The 23,623-nt window shown below is 46.3% G+C and overlaps 1 protein-coding gene across 2 annotated transcripts in view; it reads left to right on the forward strand.

The window, feature by feature from the left end:
* PPP3CC (protein phosphatase 3 catalytic subunit gamma) overlaps positions 1 to 23,390 on the forward strand; it is a 39,043-nt gene extending 15,653 nt beyond the window's left edge. The window contains exons 3-14 of one of the 2 annotated variants that reach the window (XM_033081474.1): positions 2,809 to 2,933; positions 7,542 to 7,653; positions 9,082 to 9,227; positions 9,984 to 10,123; positions 10,523 to 10,600; positions 10,709 to 10,803; positions 12,405 to 12,530; positions 13,332 to 13,409; positions 16,060 to 16,141; positions 17,221 to 17,318; positions 20,749 to 20,778; positions 22,994 to 23,390. In XM_033081474.1, the coding sequence (XP_032937365.1) occupies positions 2,809 to 2,933; positions 7,542 to 7,653; positions 9,082 to 9,227; positions 9,984 to 10,123; positions 10,523 to 10,600; positions 10,709 to 10,803; positions 12,405 to 12,530; positions 13,332 to 13,409; positions 16,060 to 16,141; positions 17,221 to 17,318; positions 20,749 to 20,778; positions 22,994 to 23,154 (1,271 nt within the window). In that variant the 3' untranslated portion in view covers positions 23,155 to 23,390. The remainder of the gene's footprint in view (positions 1 to 2,808; positions 2,934 to 7,541; positions 7,654 to 9,081; positions 9,228 to 9,983; positions 10,124 to 10,522; positions 10,601 to 10,708; positions 10,804 to 12,404; positions 12,531 to 13,331; positions 13,410 to 16,059; positions 16,142 to 17,220; positions 17,319 to 20,748; positions 20,779 to 22,993) is intronic. The other variant, XM_033081475.1, reaches the window with a different exon arrangement.
* The last annotated feature ends 233 nt before the right edge of the window (positions 23,391 to 23,623 follow it).

The following is a 23,623-nucleotide window of genomic DNA, read 5'->3' on the forward strand; positions in this document are numbered from 1 at the left end:
CCAACTTTAAATGCCCCAAAAACTGCAAATATGGCACAAAAAAGGCCCCAAAAATCCAAGAATTTGAAGTTAAAAAAACCCCAAAATTGGGCAAAGTAATAGTGAAAAAATCAGGAAAAAACAGAAAAAATTCAGCCTAAAAAGTCAGAAAAATCCCCATATATTCACACCAAGGAATAAAAAAATCCCCTAAAAATCACATGAGAAATGGCACCAAAAATCCAGAAATCTGAAGTAAAAAAAGCCCCCAAACCTCTCAAAATTCCAGTGATTATTGGGAAAAAAATCAGAAAAAAAATCAGAAAAAATTCAGCCTAAAAACCCAGAAATGCAAAAATCCCCTAAAAATCACATGAGAAATGGCAGGAAAAGTCTAAAAATTTGCACTAAAAAAAAAAAATGGCCCCAAAATCCAGTGAGATTCCAGTGAGATTCCAGGAAAATGGGTGGGAAAAATGCCAAAGGAAATCCAACTTAAAATGCCCCAAAAACTACAAACATGGCACGAAAAAGGCCCCAAAAATCAAAAAATCTGAAGTGTAAAAAAAAACCCAAAACAAGGCAAAGTAACAGTGAAAAAATCAGAAAAAAAACAGAAAAAAGGAGCCTACAAACACACAAAAAAAATCACCATGTATTCTCACCAAGAAATGTAAAAATCACATGAGAAATGGCAGGAAAAGTCCTAAAATTTGCACTAAAAAAAAAAAAAGGCCTCAAAATCCTGTGAAATTTCAGGGATTTCTAGGGAAAAAATAGAAAATGGGAGGGAAAAATGCTGAAGGAAATTCGACTTAAAATGCTCCAAAAACCCCAAACATGGCATGAAAAAGGCCCCAAAAAATCTGAAGTAAAACCCCAAAACCAGGCAAAGTTTCCAGCAAAAAAATCAGAAAAAATTCAGCCTAAACACCCAGAAAAATCCCCATATATTCACACCAAGGAATAAAAAATCCCCTAAAAATCACACGAGAAATGGCACCAAAAATCCAGAAATCTGAAGTAAAAAAAGCCCCCAAACCTTTCAAAATTCCAGTGATTATTGGGGAAAAAATCAGAAAAAATTCAGCCTAAAAACCCAGAAATGCAAAAATCCCCTAAAAATCACATGAGAAATGGCAGGAAAAGTCTAAAAATTTGCACTAAAAAAAAAATGGCCCCAAAATCCAGTGAGATTCCAGTGAGATTCCAGGAAAATGGGTGGGAAAAATGCCAAAGGAAATCCAACTTAAAATACCCCAAAAACTACAAACATGGCACGAAAAAGGCCCCAAAAATCCAAAAATCTGAAGTGTAAAAAAAACCCCAAAACAAGGCAAAGTAACAGTGAAAAAATCAGAAAAAAACCAGAAAAAAAGAGCCTAAAAACACACAAAAAAAATCACCATGTATTCTCACCAAGAAATGTAAAAATCACATGAGAAATGGCAAAGAAAAGTCCTAAAATTTGCACTAAAAAAAAAAAAAGGCCCCAAAATCCTGTGAAATTTCAGGGATTTCTGAGGAAAAAATAGGAAAATGGGAGGGCAAAATGCTGAAGAAAATCTGATTTAGAGTGCCCCAAAAACCTCAAACATTGCACGAAAAAGACCCCAAAAATGTGAAGTGAAACCCCAAAACTGGTCAAAATAACAGTGAAAAAATCAGGAAAAAACAGAAAAAATTGAGCCTAAAAAGTCAGAAAAATCACCATGTATTCTCACCAAGAAATGTAAAACTCACAGGAGAAATGGCAAGAAAAGTACTAAAATCTACATTAAAAACCAAAAATGGCCCCAAAATCCAGTGAGATTCCAGGGATTTCTGCTAAAAAAAAAAACAAAAAACAAACAGTAAAATGGGTGGGCAAAATGCCAAAGGAAATCCGACTTAAAATGCCCCAAAAACCCCAAACATTGCACAAAAAAGGCCCCAAAAATCAAAAAAACTGAACTTAAAAAACCCCCAAAACTGAGCAAAATAACAGTGAAAAAATCAGGAAAAAACAGAAAATGGGAGGGCAAAATACTGAAGGAAATCCGACTTTAAATGGTCCAAAAACCCCAAACATTGCACGAAAAAGGCCCCAAAAACTGAAGTAAAAAACATCCAAAACCAGACAAAATTCCAGTGATTATTGGGGAAAAAATCAGAAAAAATTCAGCCTAAAAAACCAGAAAAATCCCTGAGTATTCACACCAAGAAATGCAAAAATCCCCTAAAAATCGCATGAGAAATGGCAAGAAAAGTCACTCTCAAAATTGAGATTTTTTATCTCTCACAATTGAGATTATTTAACTCTCATAATTGAGATTTTTTCACTCTCACAATTGAGATTTTTTTAACTCTGAGAATTGAGTAGATTTTTTAACTCTCAGAATTGAGGAGATATTTGTTTTAACTCTCACAATTGAGATTTTTTCTCTCTCACAATTGAGATTTTTCACTCTCACAACTGAGATTCTTTAACTCTCACAATTGAGATTTTTCACTCTCACAATTGAGATTTTTCACTCTCACAATTGAGATTTTTCACTCTCACAATTGAGATTTTTTCACTCTCACAATTCAGATTTTTCACTCACAATTCAGATTTTTCACTCACAATTCAGATTTTTCACTCTCACAATTCAGATTTTTCACTCTCACAATTCAGATTTTTCACTCACAATTCAGATTTTTCACTCACAATTCAGATTTTTCACTCTCACAATTGAGATTTTTTCCCTCTCACAATGACAATTTCCCCTCACTGCTGTCATCACCTTGCTGTTAATTCTCCCCTTTTTTTAAATTTTAATTATTTTTTTGTTCTCTCCCTGCTCTCAGTGTGTGGTGACATCCACGGGCAGTTCTTTGACCTGATGAAGCTGTTTGAGGTGGGAGGATCACCCAACAACACTCGCTACCTCTTCCTGGGGGACTACGTGGACAGAGGCTACTTCAGTATAGAGGTGAGGCAGGGTGGGGATGGGGGGCTGAGAAATTTATTTCTTGTCCATCCAGAAAAAAAAAGGGCAAAACTGGGAAGGGAAAATTGGGAAGGAAAATTGGGAAGGAAAATTGAGAAGGAAAAATTGGGAAGGAAAAAATGGGAAAGCAAAAATGGCGAAGGAAGAATTGGGAAGGAAAAATTGGGCAGAAAAATTGGGAAAGCAAAATTGGGAAGGAAAAACTGGGAAGGAAAAAATGGGAAGGAAAAAATGGGAAGGAAAAATTGGGAAGGAAAAACTGAGAAGGAAAAAATGGGAAGGAAAATTGGGAAGGAAAAATTGGGAAGAAAAATTGGGAAGGAAAATTGGGAAGGAAAATTGGGAAGGAGAAATTGGGAAGGAAAATTGGGAAGGAAAATTGGGAAGGAAAAAATGGGAAGGAAAAAATGGGAAGGAAAATTGGGAAGGAAAAATTGGGAAGGAAAAAATGGGAAGGAAAATTGGGAAGGAAAAAATGGGAAGGAAAATTGGGAAGGAAAAAATGGGAAGGAAAATTGGGAAGGCAAAATTGGGAAGGAAAAAGTGGGAAGGAAAAAATGGGAAGGAAAAAATGGGAAGGAAAAAATGGGAAGGAAGAATTGGGAAGGAAAATTGGGAAGGAAAATTGGGAAGGAAAAACTGGGAAGTAAAAAATGGGAAGGCAAAATTGGGAAGGAAAAATTGGGAAGAAAAATTGGGAAGGAAAAATTGGAAGCAAAATTGGGAAGGCAAAATTGGGAAGGAAGATTGGGAAGGAAAAATTGGGAAGGAAAAAATTGGAAGCAAAATTGGGAAGGCAAAACTGGGAAGGAAAAAATGGGAAGGAAAAAATGGGAAGGAAAATTGGGGAGGAAAAAATGGGAAGGAAAAATTGAGAAGGAAAAAATGGGAAGGAAAAAATGGGAAGGAAAAAATGGGAAGGAAAAACTGGGAAGGAAAAAGTGGGAAGGAAAAAATGGGAAGGCAAAATTTGGAAGGAAAAATTGGGAAGGAAAATTGGGAAGGCAAAATTGGGAAGGAAAAAATGGGAAGGAAGAATTGGGAAGGAAAAACTGAGAAGGAAAAAATGGGAAGGAAAAATTGAGAAGGAAAAAATTGGAAGCAAAATTGGGAAGGAAAAAATGGGAAGAAAAATTGGGAAGGAAAAAATGGGAAGGAAAATTGGGAAGGAAAAAATGGGAAGGAAAAATTGGGAAGGAAAGAATGGGAAGGAAAAATTGGGAAGGAAAGAATGGGAAGGAAAAACTGGAAAAGCAAAATTGGGAAGGAGAAATTGGGAAAGCAGAACTCTACTGGAGAGTGGGGCGTAAAAATGAAACTTGTGTGTCTTTCCCCCTCTGGACCTCAGCTGAAAGCCAGCTCAGAATCAGTAAAATCCAACTCAGAATCAGTAAAATGCAGCTCAGAATCAGTTAAATGCAGCTCAGAATCAATAAAATCCAGCTCAGAATCAGTAAAATGCAGCTCAGAATCAGTAAAATGCAGTTGTTTGGTTGTGCAGGTAAAAGGAGGAATTTGTGACTCAGACAAAACTTTTCAACCTCCCCTGAATCCTCCCAGTCCATCAGCTCAGCTGGGTGTCAACAAATCATTCAACAAATTCTTGCTGGGCCTCTGGTTTAGGGAAATTCTCATTTAAAAACATGAATTCCCAATATAATGAGAGTGGATTGGTCGATTTTTTTTTTTGAAGAATTGAGAGGGGAGGGGAAAAAAGCTGGAATGCTGCTGGGAGAGGGAAATTCTCATTTAAAAACATGAATTCCCAATATAATGAGAGTGGATTGGTCGGTGGTTTTGTTGGGTTTTTTTGTTTGAATAATTGAGAGAGGAGGGGAAAAAGCTGGAATGCAGCTGGGAGGGGACTCTGGGAGGGGTTTGGTCACAGATCCCAGCTCCAGGGCAGCACAGAAATCAGGATCAACTCCTCTATTGAAAAAAAAAATTCTCCTTTCATGAAGCTTTGAATCCCAAATCCCACCATGGCTCAAGATCTGTGCTGGTGGCAGGGGAGAACCAGCAAAGCTGGAAAAAAAGGAATAAAATTATTTTATTAAATTGGAAAGTAAAACAATTGTTATGAGCAGGAACAGAATCCATGGAAAAAGGAAATTTTTCAGGAAAAAGGGGTGTGATAGTGGATACACCACTTTTTCCAATCCAATTATGACAGGAACAGGTGATTGCTGTCTAATTATGGAATTCTATGTTAAGCTTGATTTAATGCACTTTTATCCAGAATAATATTAAAGAAATCCAAACTAATATTAAAGAAATCCAGGCAGCCCTGTGAGGTGGGAGTGAAGGTGGATTTGGGAGTTTTGCCTCTGTGTGTAAAACTTCCTTAAAATTCCAGGATTTGGGGCTGGTGAGAGAGGCTGTGCTGGGGACAGGTTTGGCACTGAATTTTTGGGGTTCCAAATCCCAATTCCTCTTGGAATTCCCTCCCTGTGTCCTGCTGAGCTTTCCCTTCCCCAATCCTTGACTTCTGAGAGGCAGGATGAGGAGAGAAGGAGATTATTTAACATTATTAAAACCCAAAAAGCTGTGGCTGCCTGGATTTGCTGCTTGGCTATTACAAATCAATTTTTTGGGAAGAGGGATCTATGCAAAACACCAGGAAATATCTGAAGCATGCGAGTGTAGAAATTCCCTCATTCTTCATTTCTCATTCCAGCCCCTCTGGAGCCCTCGAGGGCTCTTCAGTGTCCTTCAGTCCTGGCACCTGGCAGTCCCCACATCCTTGGCATGTCCAGGGAGAATTGCAGTGCCAAATTCAACCCCATTTCACTTCAAATGTGTTTTAAATTCTTTTTTTTTTTTTTCTGCAAGCTGCCAGCCTTGCATCCATCACAACCCCTCCCCTGCTGGTGCTGTAGCTCTGCTGCCTTTGATGCCAGGGCTGCTTCTTCCTCCAAGTCATTTGGTTCATTTATAGCAACTCCCAAGCTCTCCTACCAGCCCAGAAAAGTGACATTTCACTTGCAAACACAGGGAGGTTAAAGCTTTAAATCCCAGAATAATTCTAGATGATTTTATTGGGAGCATTCCTCCTGGTAACAGATGCAATAAAACACGATTCTGCTACCGGCCTTGGCCCTGTTCTCTTTTGGAATTCCCAATTAATCAAGTTGTTAATGTGGGGTTGAATTCCAAGTGAGGCACAGGCAGAGCTTTGCAGGTTGAATTCTGAGTGACACCCAGGCAGAGCTTTGCAGGTTGAATTCTGAGTGACACCCAGGCAGAGCTTTGCAGGTTGAATTCTGAGTGACACCCAGGCAGAGCTTTACAGGTTGAATTCTGAGTGAGGCACAGGCAGAGCTTTACAGGTTGAATTCTGTGAGACCCAGGCAGAGCTTTACAGGTTGAATTCTGAGTGAGGCACAGGCAGAGCTTTACAGGTTGAATTCTGAGTGACACCCAGGCAGAACTTTACAGGTTGAATTCTGAGTGACACCCAGGCAGAGCTTTACAGGTTGAATTCCAGGTGACACCCAGGCAGAGCTTTACAGGTTGAATTCTGTGAGACCCAGGCAGTGCTTTACAGGTTGAATTCTGAGTGAGGCACAGGCAGAGCTTTACAGATTGAATTCTGAGTGACACCCAGGCAGAGCTTTACAGGTTGAATTCCAGGTGACACCCAGGCAGAGCTTTACAGCTCCTCAGGGTTTTTGGGATCAGCTGGGATGATTCATGCAGAGCTTACCTTGCAGGTTGTGTTAAACACCAGCAGAGCTGAGCTGGGAACCAGCTGGGACTTTGTTCCTTTGGGTTCTGGGGTTTTTTCCAGCTGGTTCCAGGGATCTGTGCCCCAGATGGGGAATGCTGGAGGGTTTGACACAGATTTGGTGCTGGTTCCCATTCCCCAGCTGTGCCCTGAAACCCTTCAGCCCCCAGGGTAAGCTCCTGTTGGAGATTTAACCCAGATCCTGGGGCTTGCTTGTCCTTAGGGATTGTCCTTGCAGCCCTGCTCAGCAAGGAGGGGATTGTGCTGCCAGCCTGACACAGCTCCCTGGCTTTTTTTGGGGGAAACCAACACTAAATATTTCTGCTAAACCCCAGTTTAAGCCTGGCTTTGGTGTGTGCCTCACCAAAGGCTCAGCTTTGCAGGTGTTGCTGCACACAGGGGGGATGTGGAAAACCCTTTTCAAAGCTTTGCTAAGCTAAGCTTGTTTTTTTGGGCTCAGCTTTTCCTGTTTTGAGCTTGAACTTCACATGACTGTAGTGTAAGCAGAAAAACCAGGCAGGGGGAAAATCAGTGGGGAGGGTGAAGTTGAATTTTCCAGGTGTGCCTGCTCTTCTCCATCCCAGTGCAACATCTGGAGCAAACAGCTGGTTCTGCTTTGGTTTTTCTTTATTTTCCTTTGGTTTGTGCCTGCCCTCAGCCAGCCCTGAGCTGCTTTCTGTTGGCTCCAGCCTCGTTTGTCACTCCTCCAAGCCAGCCCTAATATAGAGAAATCCCAGTGGCTTTTCCAGGAGAGGATCCACTGCCCATTATGGAGCTGGGTTCCACTTTGGGTGTCTTCCCAGAACCTCTCAGGCTGCTGAGTGCCCTGGGAAAGGATTTTGTGACATCCCCCTCTCTTGCAGTGCGTGCTGTATTTATGGAGTTTAAAGATAAACCATCCCAAAACCTTGTTCCTCCTGCGAGGGAACCACGAGTGCAGGCACCTCACAGAATATTTCACCTTCAAGCAGGAATGTAAGTATCAGCAGTGGGACAAGGATTTGAATGGATTTCAATAATACATTTTAAAATATAATTTTTTTTTAAAGGTGGTGTGAGAAGGAGTGGGTTTCGATTTTTGTGGCATCAGAGCTGTAAAAACTTTGTTGTCTTGTTTTCCTCTGCTGTAAAAAACACCCCAAAACCCAAATCTTGAAGTTCTGCTGAGCACCAAATGTGGAAATTTTGGTTTCAAACACTGAGTGTGGATGGAAGGAACAGGAACATTCTCCCCTCCCTGACTTGCAGTCCCAGCAACATCCAATCAGTGCCAAAAAAATCCAGATTGTGCAGCTGGGATCAGTGCCTGCACTTGGGAAGGGGGAGGGATTTGCACTGGGGAGGATCATTTACCTTTCACATCTTCATTTTATTTTTAATTTATTTTTTTCAGTTAAAAGATGGCTTTGTGCCCAGAGTTTGAATATTCTTAAAGCAGTGATGAGGAAAGGTCAGGGAATGATGGGTGACAATAAAAGAGAACTCAGTGCAAAGCTCCTTCAGGGAATTCTTGCATCAATAGATAATTCTGGGCAAGGCACAAATCCAATTTTATCCCATCAGCTCTGGGTGCTTGTCCTGCTTTGGAGGACAGGTGTGTGCTGAGAAAGGCAGGAGCCTCTCTGAAATGGAGAATGGAAACCCCCTCCCTCCAAATTATTATAGTTTTGAAATCAAGGGGCTCTCAGGCAAAGATATGGGAATAGGAATAACAGTTCTTTACTAGGGAAATTAAAATAGAAATACAGAATTACAAAGAACAACCCCAAGCCCTGCCAGAGTCAGAATCCAAGCTGACACCTGTCCACAGGTGCAGAGTTTGATTCCAAACCAGAATTTTCACAAATCCACAGGTACAAGGTTTAATTCCAAACCAGAATTTTCACAAACCCACAGTGCAGAATTTGATTCTATATCAGAATTTTCACAAATACATGGATGCAAGGTTTGATTCCAAACCAGAATTTTCACAAATCCACAGGTGCAGAATTTGATTCCAAACCAGAATTTTCACAAACACACAGGTGCAAGGTTTGATTCCAAACCAGAATTTTCACCAACACACAGGGGCAGAGCTTAATTCCAAACCAGAATTTTGACAAACACACAGGTGCAGAATTTGATTCCAGACCAGAATTTTCACAAACCCACAGTGCAGAGTTTAATTCCAAACCAGAATTTAACAAATCCCCAAGTGCAGAATTTAATTCCAAACCAGAATTTTCACCAACGCGCTGGCGCAGAGTTTGCTTCCACGCCAACATTTCCACGAACACCCTGATGCCAAACTTGATTTTTGGGCCATTTTGACTTGGAGCTGTCCCTCCTTTAGAAAAACTGAGCTCCCTGAATTGATTGCTCAGCCCTTTGTCCCATCAGAGCCTGCCTGAATCCCCCCTGCAGGTCGAATCAAGTACTCGGAGCGAGTGTACGACGCGTGCATGGACACCTTCGACTGTCTTCCTCTCGCTGCCCTCCTCAACCAGCAGTTCCTGTGTGTCCACGGGGGCCTGTCTCCAGAAATCACATGTCTAGATGACATTAGGAAAGTAAGTCAGCTCCATGAAGTTCTCCTTTCACCCCATTTCCCTGGGTCAGTCCCTTCCCAGAAAGTTCTGCTTGCACAAGGTGCGATCCTCAGGTGAGGTCAAAATGTGTCAGGACAGGTGAAAAAAATTTAAAACCCCTTGGTTTTTGGAATTTTGTGGTTTGGGGACATCTCTGTGGGGTTGGTGTGTGGCAAATCCTAATCCAGGACCTTTCCTTTATCAAATCCTTCCATCCCAAACCTTCACTCACACAAGGGCAGTGATGCCTGGGGTTTTTGCTTTTATGTTTTTCAGAATCTCTGCTACTTGCTGTGTAACTCTAAAACTTCCTGTGAGGTGTTAGAAAGGTGTTAGTAAGGTGTTAGTAAGTTCTTTCACAGGGGAGGTGGACAAAATAATCAAAACAAAACATTCCCTGGAGAATTGAGAATAACTGGTACCCAAAAAGCAGAAATAATGGCAAAAGGAAAAGGGCAATGCAGGGGGCTCAGACTTCACAGTGGTTGGATAATTAATCCCAATATGTAAATGAACCAAAACTTTTAAAATTGTAAAACTCAGGATCCATCTTAGATTTGATTTGGGTGTGACCCCATGCAGGCTCTTACCCTACCCAAGGTGAATCCTTTCAATAAATACAAATTTTATCCTTTTTGCTCTGTCCAGTCTCTGTCCAGGCCTCAGTGGGGTTCACTCCTGGGTGGATTTGGGGCTGGGCTCCTGCCCAGCTCCTCCTGATGTTGTGTCCCTCTCCAGTTAGACAGGTTTAAGGAGCCTCCAGCCTTTGGTCCCATGTGTGACCTGCTGTGGTCGGATCCCTCGGAGGATTACGGCAACGAGAAAACCCTGGAGCACTTTGCCCACAACACTGTCCGGGGCTGCTCCTATTTCTACAGGTGAGAGCTGCTTCAGGGGGAATTTCTGCCCCCTCACACTCTTCAGACCACTGTGTGTACATAAAATTCTCCTCACTTGGCTCTAATGAACAAATTTTTGTTTGGTTTTTTCCCTCTCCTGTGATAAATTGGATAAATTACTGTATAGAATTGGGGTCTCAAACAGCAGGGATGCTGCTTTGGACTGGCACTGTGAGTGGTTTTCAGCACCTGGATCTCTAGGAAATAATCTTTGTGCTGACTCAGCACCCTTTGCAGTTAATTTTTCAATGCTAAAACATCTTTTGGGGTTCTGGACAGGATGTTTTCTGCAAATGGTTGCTCCCTGAAAGCAGGACCAGCCGAGCTCTGTGCTCCCTTTGCTCCCTGCTGACTTCTCCTCCCTTTTTTGTTTGGCAGTTACCCTGCAGTGTGTGAATTTTTGCAGAACAATAGTTTGTTATCCGTAATCCGAGCTCACGAAGCCCAGGATGCTGGGTGAGTGCTGCAGCCCGGGGGCTGGGCGGGGTTTGGGCTGGGTTTAGGCTGGGCTGGGCTGGCTTTAGGCTGTGCTGAGCCAGGTTTAACTCGTGCTCTGTTTTGCAGGTATCGAATGTACAGGAAGAGCCAGACCACGGGCTTTCCCTCGTTAATCACAATCTTCTCTGCACCAAATTATTTAGATGTCTATAACAACAAGGGTAAGGGCTCTGCTGCCCTTGGGGGGTCAGGAAATGCCTCTCCCAGAATTTACAGGATAATTTAAATTGGAAAAGAACTCCAAGGTCACCAAATCCAACCTGAGCCTGATCCCCACCTTGTCACTGGGTGTCACCTCCAGGGATGGGATCCAAACCCCCCTGGGCACTTCCAATCCCTGAGCCCCCTTTCCATGGGGAAATTCCTGCTGCTGTCCCCCCTGAGCTCCCCTGGCCCAGCCTGAGGCCGTTCCCTCTGCTCCTGTCCCTGTTCCTGGAGCAGAGCCCGACCTGGGGCTGTCCCCTCCTGGCAGGGACTTGTGCAGAGCCACAAGGTCCCTCCTGAGCCTCCTTTTCTCCAGGCTGAGCCCCTTCCCAGCTCCCTCAGGAATTCTCCAGCCCCTTCCCAGCTCCCTCAGGAATTCTCCATTCCCTTCCCAGCTCCCTCAGGAATTCTCCAGCCCCTTCCCAGCTCCCTCAGGAATTCTCCAGCCCCTTCCCCAGCTCTGTTCCCTTCCCTGGATTCCCCTCAGAACTGGACACAGCTCCAGTCCCAGGGACAATCCCTGCCCTTCTCCAGCTGCCACCACGCTGGTGCTGATACAGAAAATACATTATTTTTGGTACAAAACCCTCTCCTCCAGTCACATTCTTGTGCCTGGAATGAAAGAGAGCTTTGTGTGCTGAGCTCAAGTGGTTGACTTAATGTGTTAGTGGTAATTAACTGTGGAGTCACAAGGCCTGCAGTGAAGCTTTCAGTCCCAGCCTTTCTGATGGATTCTGCCATCCCACAGAAGTTCAGATGTAAGAAAACTTTGCCCCTAAACCATGGGGATCTTGGTGATATTTTCCCCAGCTGTGGGGTTTTTCACCCCTCACTTTGGATCTTGGCTCTGAGCTTTGCTGTCTAAGTAAACAAAAAAAATGTTGGTTTAAACCTTCTCATTTTGGAGAGTTGGCAGACTTGATTCTGTGTAACCTGGTGTTGATAAAATGAAGATTTTTTTTAATAGTGTTAAAACTTTCAGAGGGAGAAAAGTTGGGGGTAAAAGAGGAGAAAACTCCAGGGAGCTGCCAGAGCTGGAGAGGGACAAGGGATGGAGGGACAGGATACAGGGAATGGCAGAGAACAGGGATGGATGGAATTTTGTGAAAGAATTCCCAGATTTGCTGGGGCTGCCCCTGCATCCCTGGAATGTCTAAAACCAGTTTGGGACAGAGGGAGGTGTCCCTGCCATAGCAGGGGTGGCACTTTGAGGTCCCTTCCAACCCAAACCATTCCATGATTCTGTTTTTGCATCTGTTCAGGAGCAGCCCTGAACTCTGGGAATAGAGGGGATGGAGGGACAGGACACAGGGAATGGCAGAGAGCAGGGATGGATGGAATTTTGGGAATCAATTCTTCCCTGGGATGGAATTCCCAGGTTTGCTGGGGCTGCCCCTGGATCCCTGGAATGTCTAAAACCAGTTTGGAGCACCCTGGGACAGCAGGAGGTGTCCCTGCCATGGCTGATCCTTAAAATCCCTTCAAACCCAGCCCATTCCTGGATTCTGTAGCTGGAAAATCCCCATGAACTTTTATTTTTTTCCGTTTTCTGCCCCAGCTGCTGTACTGAAATATGAAAACAACGTCATGAACATCAGGCAGTTCAACTGCTCCCCCCACCCCTACTGGCTCCCCAACTTCATGGATGTCTTCACATGGTCCTTGCCTTTTGTAGGGGAGAAGGGTAAGAGAGATTTGGGGTTGTGTTCCCAATTCCCAGGGGCTGCTCCTCATATCCTGAGTGTCACAAACCTGTCCCACAGAGCTGGGGGAGAGTTGGAGCTCCAGGAGAGCAGTTCAGGGATTACTGGGTGAAATTCTTGCACAAACAGCTGTTTGAAAAAGCTCTTGCCAATAAACCCCTCCTTTCTTGCTCTCCCTGCATTGCTGCTGGAGCTGATTTTGGGTGCTGTGGCCCCACCTCAGGATTTGGAGACATTTCTCTTGGAGAAGAATTTTAAATTCCTGTTGGCTCCTGGCCCACCAAAAAGAAGCATTCACTTCAATCCAAAGCTCATTTCATTCTGAAGAAAGCAAGGCAGCTTAAAATACCACCAAGCTTTTCACCAAAAGGATTTTTACCTCTCCTGATGAGCTTCAATTCCACCCCAGCCTCATATTTGAACTCCCAAAGGTTTTTATTTGACTTTGAGGCACCAAAGGTCGAATCCCCCCCCACCTCCCCAAATTTCTTCTTGCAACCAGGTGGCTGTGGCGTGGGTGGGGATGGGGAGGGGGGACCTTGAGGCAGCTCAGGCTGTTCTGCAGGAATGTTGGCACCTTGTCTGCTTCCTCTGGGATGTGCCTGGCCCGCCTCCACCTCCTTGGCACAGGACGCGACGTGTGTCGTCTGTCCCGGCAGCTGTGCCTAAAAACGTCCTCAGGCTCCCACTTGGAGGGGACAGACAACCTTGAAACCCTTCCCTCATCCTCCAGACCCCTCTGAGTGCTCTCCCTGACCTCTGTGTGTCTGTGCCTCTTGCAGTCACCGAGATGCTGGTGAACATCCTCAACATCTGCTCCGACGACGAGCTCATCTCGGACGGCGACGAGACGTTGGAAGGTAAAACATCCCTGAGGGCAGTGGGGGAGAGCTGGGGAAGCTCTTGGAAGCCTCAGCAGCTCTTGATTTATAGCTGGAGCCAATTCCTTTTTGCAGTTTTGGGTAGGGAATGTTATTTTTTTTTTTTTTTTCTCCTTTGCTGTTCAGTCACAGAGAAATTAAATGACATTCACTGCGACAGACACTTCTTGCCAGCTCCTCTGGGAATGGTTTCCTGCTCCTTACACAGGCTGCTGGTTATTTTTTCCCCCCCCAATTCCAAATTTTCTGCACCAAAATATCCACCCAATCTTCTCATCTGTTGCAGTGAACTCCTCTGTAAAGTGGCTTCTCGTGTCCACCCCCTCCCCAGAAATGCCAATTTTGGCCCTGGTTTTAAGCTGTGAATGAAGGGGACAAATCAGTGGCTGAGCTGCTGAGCAGTTTGGATTTTGGGGGGACTCAGGAGCGAGCTGGTGACCTGAGGAAGGTGAGGGGGGCAGCGAGAAGTGGGAGCTGCTTTGGCCCCAGGTGGAGACTCTAACCCGCTTCTCCCATTGCATTTCCGTTTCGTTTTTTGGTTTTTTTGTTGGTTTGGTTTTTTTTTTTTCTTTCCTCCCTCCCATAAAAATTAAATTTGTTTCTTCTATCTCTGTCTTCATCTACTTGTTTCTTGGTGTCTCCTCTCCCTGAAGATCACTACATTTCAAGCTATCCGAAAGGTACCCGGCTAGAATTTGCTACGAGCTTAATTATCACTGCCTGTGCCACCAGATCCTTGAAGTGGATTTCCAGAGCTGACTAGTGGGGCAGTTCTCTTCATCCCCTTTCAGTTTTAACATCAGCTCCATGTGTTTTTTTAACCCTTCTGCGTTCCTGCAGGAACTCTGAGAAACGGGGGTCACGTTTCTACCTGAATTCTGAATGCAGCCACGTAGTGCATGGCTGAGCCATGGTGCATGTTAGCCCTGGGTTTGGCTTCCTGTCCTGATGTGTACTGGGCCACGTGAGGAATCTCAGCTGAGAGGAGATGCATTTCTTCCCTCTTTTGACCTGGGTTTTTCCCTTTTGGTTTCAGCTCCCTCTGTGCTTTTTTATTTTTTGTTGTTGTTGTTGTTTGTTGTTGTTTCTCTCTCCTTTTGAGTCAGAGCGGATGGGAGCTCCCCCCCTGTCCCCACTGTCCCCTTGTGGGGTCACAGCAGAGCTGCCAGGCTGGGGCCAGCCCTTGGCTGTGCTCCTTGGATGCCAGAGCTGATGCTTGCGTGCCCTTGGGTGCCCATCAGCCAGCAGACCCCAGTGTGCCCTGCCTTGCAAACCTCATGGCTGAGTCATTGTGTCCCATCTGTGCGCTGTGACCCGGCTGGCAGAGCCGCCAGCGCCACCTCCCCGTGTCCCTGCTGGTTCCACTGCCTTCAGCCCCCTCAGGTGCCATCCTGTGCCATCATGTGCCATCATGTGCCATCCCCTTGGTGCTGCCCTGCTCATCACTGTCCTGGTGCCATGCTGGTTCCGTGCTGGTTCCATTCTGGTTCCATACTGGTGCCATCCTGGTCCATCCTGGTGCCATCCTGGTCCATCCTGGTGCCATGCTGATGCAATCCTGATCCATCCTGGTGCCATCCTGGTGCCATGCTGGTTCCACCCTGGTGCCATGCTGATGCAATCCTGATCCATCCTGGTGCCATCCTGGTTCCACCCTGGTGCCATGCTGGTCCATGCTGGTTTAATCCTGGTCCATCCTGGTTTAATCCTGATGCCATCCTGGTCCATCCTGGTTCCATACTGGGTGACATCCTGGTCCATCCTGGTTCCATACTGGTGCCATCCTGGTCCATCCTGGTGCCATCCTGGTTCCACCCTGGTCCATCCTTGTTCCATACTGGTGCCATCCTGGTCCATCCTGGTGCCATCCTGGTTCCACCCTGGTGCCATGCTGGTCCATGCTGGTTTAATCCTGGTCCATCCTGGTTTAATCCTGATACCATCCTGGTCCATCCTGGTTTAATCCTGATGCCATCCTGGTCCATCTGGTTCCATACTGGGTGACATCCTGGTCCATCCTGGTGCCATGCTGGTGCCATCCTGGTTCCGTCCTGGTCCATCCTGGTGCCATCCTGGTCCATCCTGGTCCCATCCTGGTTCCATCCTGGTCCATCCTGATGCCATGCTGGTTCCACTCTGGTCCATCCTGCTCCATCCTGATTTAACCCTGATGCCATCCTGCTGCCATCCTGCTGCCATCCTGGTCCATCCTGATGTAATCCTGATGCCATCCTGGTGCCATCCTGGTTTAATCCTGCTTCCACCCTGATCCATACTGGTGCCATGCTTTTTCCATCCTGGTCCATCCTGGTCCATCCTGGTTTAATCCTGATGCCATCCTGGTCCCATCCTGGTCCATCCTGGTCCATCCTGGTTTAATCCTGCTTCCACCCTGATCCATACTGGTGCCATGCTGGTCCATCCTGGTCCCATCCTGGTCCATCCTGGTCCATCCTGGTTTAATCCTGATGCCATCCTGGTTCCATCCTTCCAGCACAGTTCTCTCTCCAGTGTCAATCTGTCCAAACCATGATTTTTTTTTCCTGGAGCCAGGCAGGTGCTTCCTGCTGCCATTCCCTGGGGAGCAGAGACCTCCAACGTGCTGCTCTTTGCTCTTTTCTCTCCCAAGGTGGGACAACGGTGCGCAAGGAGATCATCAGGAACAAGATCAGAGCCATTGGGAAGATGGCACGGGTGTTCTCAGTTCTTCGGTGAGGATGGGCTGGGCTGGGCCTAACCTGGGACTGGGCTTAACCTGGGACTGGGCCTAACCTGGGCCTGGGCTTAACCTGGGACTGGGCCTAACCTGGGGACTGGGCTTAACCTGGGGACTGGATTTAATTTGGACACTTGAGTTTAATTTGGGTTTAATTCAGGGACTGAGTTAATTTGGGAACTGGGTTTAATTTGGGGACTGGATTTCATTTGGGGACTGAGTTAAATTTGGGCTTAATTCAGGGACGGACTTAATTTGGGGACTGGGCTCAGTTCAGGGACTGGGCTTAATTTGGGGACTGGATTGAATTTTGGGACTGGGCTTAATTTGGAGACTGAGTTTAATTTGGGTTTAATTCAGGTGCTGAGTTAATTTGGGGACTGGGCTCAATTCAGGGACTGGATTTAATTTGGAAACTGAGTTTAGTTTGGGTTTAATTCAGGTACTGGATTTAATTTTGAGGGCTGGGCTTAAATTGGGGACTGGGCCAAATTTGGGGACTGGACTTAATTCAGGGACTGGGCCAAATCTTGGGACTGGTCTTAATTTAGGGACTGGGCTTAATTTAGGGACTGGGCTTAAATTTGGGGACTGGGCTAAATTTGAGTGCTGGGCTTAGTTCAAGGACTGGATTTAATTTGGAGTCTGGATTTAATTAATGGACTGGATGCTGGAGGGGAACACTGGCTAGGAAAGAAAGAAGGGAAAGCCTTCCTGAGGCAGGTGGTTTTTCCTGACTCTTTCATCATTCCAAGACACATTTGCCTGCAGGGAAGTTGCAGCCAAGGAGGGGTTGGTGTTTTGTCCCAGATAAAAAGGGACAGATGGGAGGAAACTGCACCAGGGCAGGTTCAGGTTGGATATTGGGGAAAAATTGTGCATGGAAAGGGTTGGGCTGTGCTGGAGATTTAACAGATGTGTGGCACTTGGGGTAATGATGAACAGAGCTGATGGTTGGACTTGGTGACCTTAGAAGTCTTTTCCAGCCTTAATGATCCCTGATTTTCATGAGCCCAACACCCAAAAAAAGCCCTGCAGCCCTCAGGGTGTAACTGGTGCTGCTGTTCCCTGCAGGGAGGAGAGTGAGAGCGTGCTGACCCTCAAAGGCCTGACCCCCACAGGTACCCTGCCCCTGGGAGTGCTCTCGGGGGGGAGGCAGACCCTGCAGACTGGTGAGTACCCCTGAGCCCCTGCACTGCCCCAAACCCCTGCAGCAGCTCCTGGGGAGGAAGGATTGCCAAGCAGGAGGAAGCAGAGGTGTAGGTGGGGATGTGGAGAGATGCCAAGCTATCCCCATGTTACCCTGGAGGAAGAAAACCCACAGCACCCTGCCTTAAAGCATGTTCAGTGCTTCATTGTTTGTTCCTGCCACCGGTTTTTTTTCCTCTTTTCTTTCCCTTCTGGCGCTGCATGGTGCACATCCTCTGCCTCAGCTCGCTGTGCTGCTGCTGTGTGACAGCTCTGTGTGAATGTGGCAGTGACACAGCCTCTGTGTGAATGTGGCAGTGACACAGCTGCTTGTTTGTTCTTCGTTCCACCAAACCCCTCCCAGTCTGCCCCTGTCAACTCATGAATCCCAAAACAAAAGGAAGGTTCAACCAGAATCCCAAAACAAGAGGAGCCAGAATCCCAGACAAGAGGAAGGTTCAACCAGAATCCCAAAACAAGAGGAAGGTTCAACCAGAATTCCAAAACAAGAGGAAGGTTCAACCAGAATCCCAAACAAGAGGAAGGTTTAGCCAGAATCCCAAAACAAGGAGGAAAGTTCAACCAGAATCCCAGAACAAGGAGGAAAGTTCAGCCAGAATCCCAAACAAAAGGAAGGTTCAACCAGAATCCCAAAACAAGAGGAAGGTTCAGCCAGAATTCCAAAAATGAGGAGGAAAATTTAGCCAGAATCCCAAAAAAAGAGGAGGAAGGTTTAGCCAGAATCCCAAAAAAAGAGGAGGAAGGTTTAGCCAGAATCCCAAACAAGAGGAGCCAGAATCCCAAACAAGAGCAAGGTTCAACCAGAATCCCAAAACAAGAGGAAGGTTCAGCCAGAATCCCAAACAAGAGCAAGGTTCAGCCAAAGGAACCAGGTTCCTCCAGGGCTGGATGGTTCAGAAAAGTCTCCCCTCAGGTTTTGAGGTGCTTGTGGAGGTTTATTCCCAAATTTTCTGCCTCCCTCAGCAGCTCAGAGCAGGATGGAGCAAAGAATCCAATCCTTCCCAGTCCCAGGGAATGAGCTGTCCAGAGAGAATCCTGTAATTCCAGTGTTTTAATCCAAGGGAATCCTGTAATTCCAGTGTTTTAGTCTGAGGGAATCCTGTAATTCCAGTGTTTTAATCCGAGGGAATCCTGTAATTCCAGTGTTTTAATCCGAGGGAATCCTGTAATTCCAGTGTTTTAATCCGAGGGAATCCTGTAATTCCAGTGTTTTAATCCGAGGGAATCCTGTAATTCCAGTGTTTTAATCCGAGGGAATCCTGCAGTTCCAGTGTTTTAATCCAGAGGGAATCCTGTAATTCCAGTGTTTTAATCCGAGGGAATCCTGTAATTCCAGTGTTTTAATCCAGAGGGAATCCTGTAATTCCAGTGTTTTAATCCAAGGGAATCCTGTAATTCCAGTGTTTTAATCCCTCCCTGCCATCAGCCTGGCACCTCCCCAGCTTCCCTCTTCCCATGGGATTTCCTGCAGCTCTCCCCAGGCTGGGGCTGGATTAAACACTCCACGAGTCACAGGCATGGGAATATCTCTGCCTGCTTCCAGGGAGGGTGCAGCATCACTCCCAAGCTCATGGATTTCTCTGCCCACAGAGGAGGATGGATTTTTTTTTTCCTTTTTTTTGTTTTTTTATAGAAACCATCCCAGCCCTCTTGCCCCAGTTCTGGGAACAGAGCCTGAGTGGGAAGGTGGCTGCTGTGTCCTGACAGCACAGGGTCATGCTGTGACATTCTGCAGCTCCTTCCCCTCTCAGGGGGTTCTCTGAGGGATCTCCCCTCCCCCAGAATAAGCCAGGACAGAACAAACAAGCTGGGCCTTTGCTGCTGCCTCCCCTGCCCTGCCTGCAGGCTCCCCCTGCTCCCCTCGGCACCTCCCGGCTTCTCCTGCCCTCCTCACCCCCTTTTCCTGTCCTGACCCTTCTCCCACCTCCTTTCCCTGTCCTTCCTCCTTTTCTCACCCTCCTTTCCCTGTCCTTTCCCCTTTCTTCCACTCTCCTTTCCCTGTCCTTCCCCCTCCTTTCCTTGTCCTGACCCTTTCTCCCTCCCCATTTTCCTTCTCCCTCCCCCTTCTCCCTCCCCATTTTCCCAGTCCTGACCCCTTCTCCCTCCCCATTTTCCTTCTCCCTCCCCCTTCTCCTTTCCAATTTTCCCAGTCCTGACCCCTTCTCCCTCCCCATTTTCCTTGTCCTGACCCCTTCTTCATCCCCACTTTCCTTCTCCCTCCCTCTTCTCCCTCCCCCTTTTCCCCATCCTGACCCTTTTCCCTCCCATTTTCCCCATCCTGACCCCTCTCCCTCCCATTTTCCCCATCCTGACCCCTCTCCCTCCCCTTTTCCCCATCCTGACCCTTTTCCCTCCCCATTTTCCCAGTCCTGACCCTTTTCCCTTCCCCTTTTCCCCATCCTGACCCTTTTCCCTCCCCCTTTTCCCCATCCTCCCACCCTCCCCGTTCTGCACATCCCCTCACACTCTCACTGAATTTATGGGATCCCCATCTGCTGGGGCAGGAGGAGAGGGGGCTGCCCCCCTTTGGGGGTGCCTGTGCACCCCCAAAAAATGAGAAACAAGGAACCCCTGCCCTCCTGAGCCTCTCCCCAGCCTTTCCCAGCAGGGCTTGGCAAAATAAACTGAATAAATTCAGAGAATCTGGGGCAGAGCTGTGCAGCCACAGCTCCATCCTCGCTCCGTGGCCTCTGCATTGTGTCCAAAATAAAAAACTGCACTTTGGAGGCTCAGATCCAGGGAATCTGCTCGAGGGAAGGGCCTCCTCCCAGATGTTGAGGCAGGGCCTACCAAAGCTTGGAGGTTGCTGCAGCAGATTTAGGAAGGGGGGCTTTGCTCAGCTCTCTGGTGCTTTGTTGCTTGGTAACACTTCCAGGAGCCAAACTGGATTTGGAGCCTGAATTTTACAACTCAAGGCACCAGGAGCAGAACAACCCAGCACCTGCTGCTTGAAACCCCTGCAGAACAGGCTGCCCCTCTCCTTCCTTCCTTCCTTCCCTCTGCTCCAAAGCATCCCCTGGGATCCCTGTGCTGGTGGAAAGCGAATCCCACAGAATTTGTCACCTGGAGGGGGCAAACCCCCTGTCCCAGTGCTCCCAGCTCACTCTCTGCTCCTCTATTCTTCCATCAGATCAATCCAGAGGAAAGGAGACTCCCCCTGAGCCCTTGGGAGTCCCTTTCCCCCCTTCCTGTCCCCCTCTGTCCCCTCTCTCTCCCCTCTGGCCACTCGTTTGGCACACGGGGCTGGGGGGCCGCGGGCTCTGCGTCGCAGCCATGATGTCGGATCACTCACTGTCACTCTGTTTTTGTTTTTTTTTTTTTGTTTTTTTTGTTCTGTTTTTTTTTTTTCTCCCTGTCTTCATTTCTGCATGCCACTGTTCTTCTGTATTGCAGCCACAGTAGAAGCAGTAGAGGCACGGGAAGGTATGGCTAGAACCCGGCGAGAGACTCAAATCATCTCCGTGTGTGCGTGCGCTCATTTTAAAGAGCTTTACCAGCCCTTAACGGAAGCTTTTTACTCTTGCATCACCAGAAGTGGGGGGAGGCCCTGCTGGGAAGGGCAAAAAAAAACCACCCAAGGGTTTGGTTCAAGGTTTTGAACAGTTTATTCCTTCGTGGAACATCTTTATTTGGAGCTGCCGCAGCGGTTCCTGCCCCGCTGAGACCTTGGGGTCGAGCTGCAATCTGTCAGCGCCACCCAAACCTTTCAGCAAAGAGGATTTTGTGCTGCTGCCCCAATCCCTGAGCTGCCCACAGGTGGAGGGAGAGGCAATTCTGTGCCTGTGGAGTGCAGCAGTGCCAGATCCATGGGGGTTTTTCCTCGATACCTTTAGGGCAGCTCTGCAGCTTTGCTTCCCGAGGGAAGTTGTTTGTAAAGCAGCCAAACCCTTGTAAAAGATTTGGCACAGCTCCTTTTCCTTAAATTCTCTGTGCACAAAGGAGTTTCACATTTGTTCAGTGTCACCAGGGCCAGGGTGACGTTTGTCCCTGCAGGGATGGAGCAGGGACGTGAAATTCCTCAGTGGATCCCGAGGCTCCCGTGTGTTCTCCTGGTCATGCAAGAATTTATTTTTTTTTTTTTTGCCTTTGTGATCCAAGGACTAGCTGTTCCCTCTCCTGGTGTGGTGTGTGGTTTGTGTCAGAGTTCAGAGCTTTGTGGTGGTGTCTTTGTTCTGTCGTTCTGGGTTTTGCCTTTTTTTTTTTTTTTATTATTTTAATTTTCTTTTTAATTGTTTTTTTTTTTTTTTTTTAGTGTCGTGTTTTTTCAGCTTTGAAATTTTCCTGAGATTTCACTCTCTGGGGACAGCAAGCACTTGTCTGGTTTATCAAGTTCCTCCTGTTCTATTAAAAGAGGAGGAGGTTTGGGATGTTGGGAGGAAATATCCTAAACCTCTAAAACTCTCTAAAAAAAAAAACAAAACAAAAAAACTCCTAATCCTCACTTTGGGGAACAGAGAAAAAAACCAAAACCTCCAAATTCTCATTTTGGGGAACAGAGAAAAAACCCAAACCTCCTAATTCTCATTTTGGGGAGCAGACCAAATCTGAAACCTCTCTAAAAAAAAAAACCCAAAAAAACTTCCTCATCCTCATTTTGGAGAACAACCCAAATCCTAAAACGTCTCTAATAACCAAACCCTCCAAATTCTGATTTTTGGGGCTCAAACCACCCCCAAACATCCCTCCAAACTTCCTTCCAAATTCTGATTTTCAGGGATCAAACCAGCTCCAAATTCCAATTTTCGGGGACCAAACCACCCCCAAATTCCGATTTTTGAGGACCAAATTTCTCTCCAAATTCTGATTTTTGGGGACCAAATTTCCCTCCAAATTCCGATTTCCAAATTCCGATTTTTGGGGACCAGATTTCCCCCCAAATTCTGATTTTCAGGGACCAAACCACCCCCAAATTCTGATTTTTGGGCATCAAACCCCCCTCCAGATTCCTGTTTTCAGGGATCAAACATCCTCCAAATTTCAGGGACCAAACCACCCCCAAACCACCCTCCAAATTCTGATTTTCAGGGACCAAACCACCCCCAAATTCTGATTTTTGGGCATCAAACCCCCCTCCAGATTCCTGTTTTCAGGGATCAAACATCCTCCAAATTTCAGGGACCAAACCACCCCCAAACCACCCTCCAAATTTCGATTTTCAGGGACCAAACCACCTCCATATTCTGATTTTTGGGGATCAAATTTCCCTCTAAATTCCGATTTTCAGGGACCAAACCACCCCCAAATTCCAATTTTTGGGGATCAAACCACCCCCAAACCACCTCCAAATTCCAATTTTCAGGGACCAAACCACTCCCAAATTCTGATTTTCGGGTCTCACACCACCCCCAAATTCCGATTTTTGGAGACCAAATTTCCCTCCAAATTCTGATTTCCAAATTCTGTTTTTTGAGGACCAAATTTCCCTCTAAATTCCCATTTTTGGAGACCAAACCACGTCCAAATTCCGATTTTTTGAGGACCAAATCCCGATTTTTGGACACCAAACTCCAATTTTCAGCGCTCTCCCCCCAGCCACGTGCTTGCTCCCCGTTTCCCCGTGTGAACCCCCCAACCCCATCCCTCCATTTCTCTAACCCACCCCCTCTCCCCTCTCCCTATTTTTATTTTTATTTCCCAGCCATCCGCGGCTTCTCCCCGCAGCACAAAATCCGCAGCTTCGAGGAGGCGCGGGGGCTGGACCGCATCAACGAGCGCATGCCCCCGCGCAAGGATTCGCTGCACTGCGACGGCCCCGGCGCCGCCAACCCCGACAAAAACGGCACGGCCAAAAAAGCCTAGCCCGGCCAACTCCGCCCACAGCGACAACGAGTCATGGATTTTATTTATTTATTATTATTATTATTATTATTATTGTTATTATTGTTATTATGGGGGTGAGGGTGGGGGGAGAAATTTCGATTCGGAGCTGGAGGCACGGTCGTCAATCCAGTGTGCATCAAACACCGTTTTGTAATTTTATTTTTTTTTTGGTTTCAATATGTAAAAAAGTCTTTTTGTTTTTTATTTTATTTAGAAACCAGTCCACCTGCTTATTTTTTGTTTCAGTATATATGAAAAAGTCCCCTTTTTTTTTTTTAATTTTAAATTTTATTTACAAACCAATCCAACTGCTTTGTGCTGTTCCAGCTGTTCCTCCCCAAACCCCTGTTGGGGATGGGATTAATATTAAAAAAAATACAAAAAATTTATCAGTCAAACCAGGCAACTTGGGTCATTGGCTTTGGCACAATTTGGAATTTGGAGTTTT

The sequence above is a fragment of the Catharus ustulatus genome, chromosome 27 (genome assembly GCF_009819885.2).
Source record: "Catharus ustulatus isolate bCatUst1 chromosome 27, bCatUst1.pri.v2, whole genome shotgun sequence".
NCBI lineage: Eukaryota > Metazoa > Chordata > Aves > Passeriformes > Turdidae > Catharus > Catharus ustulatus.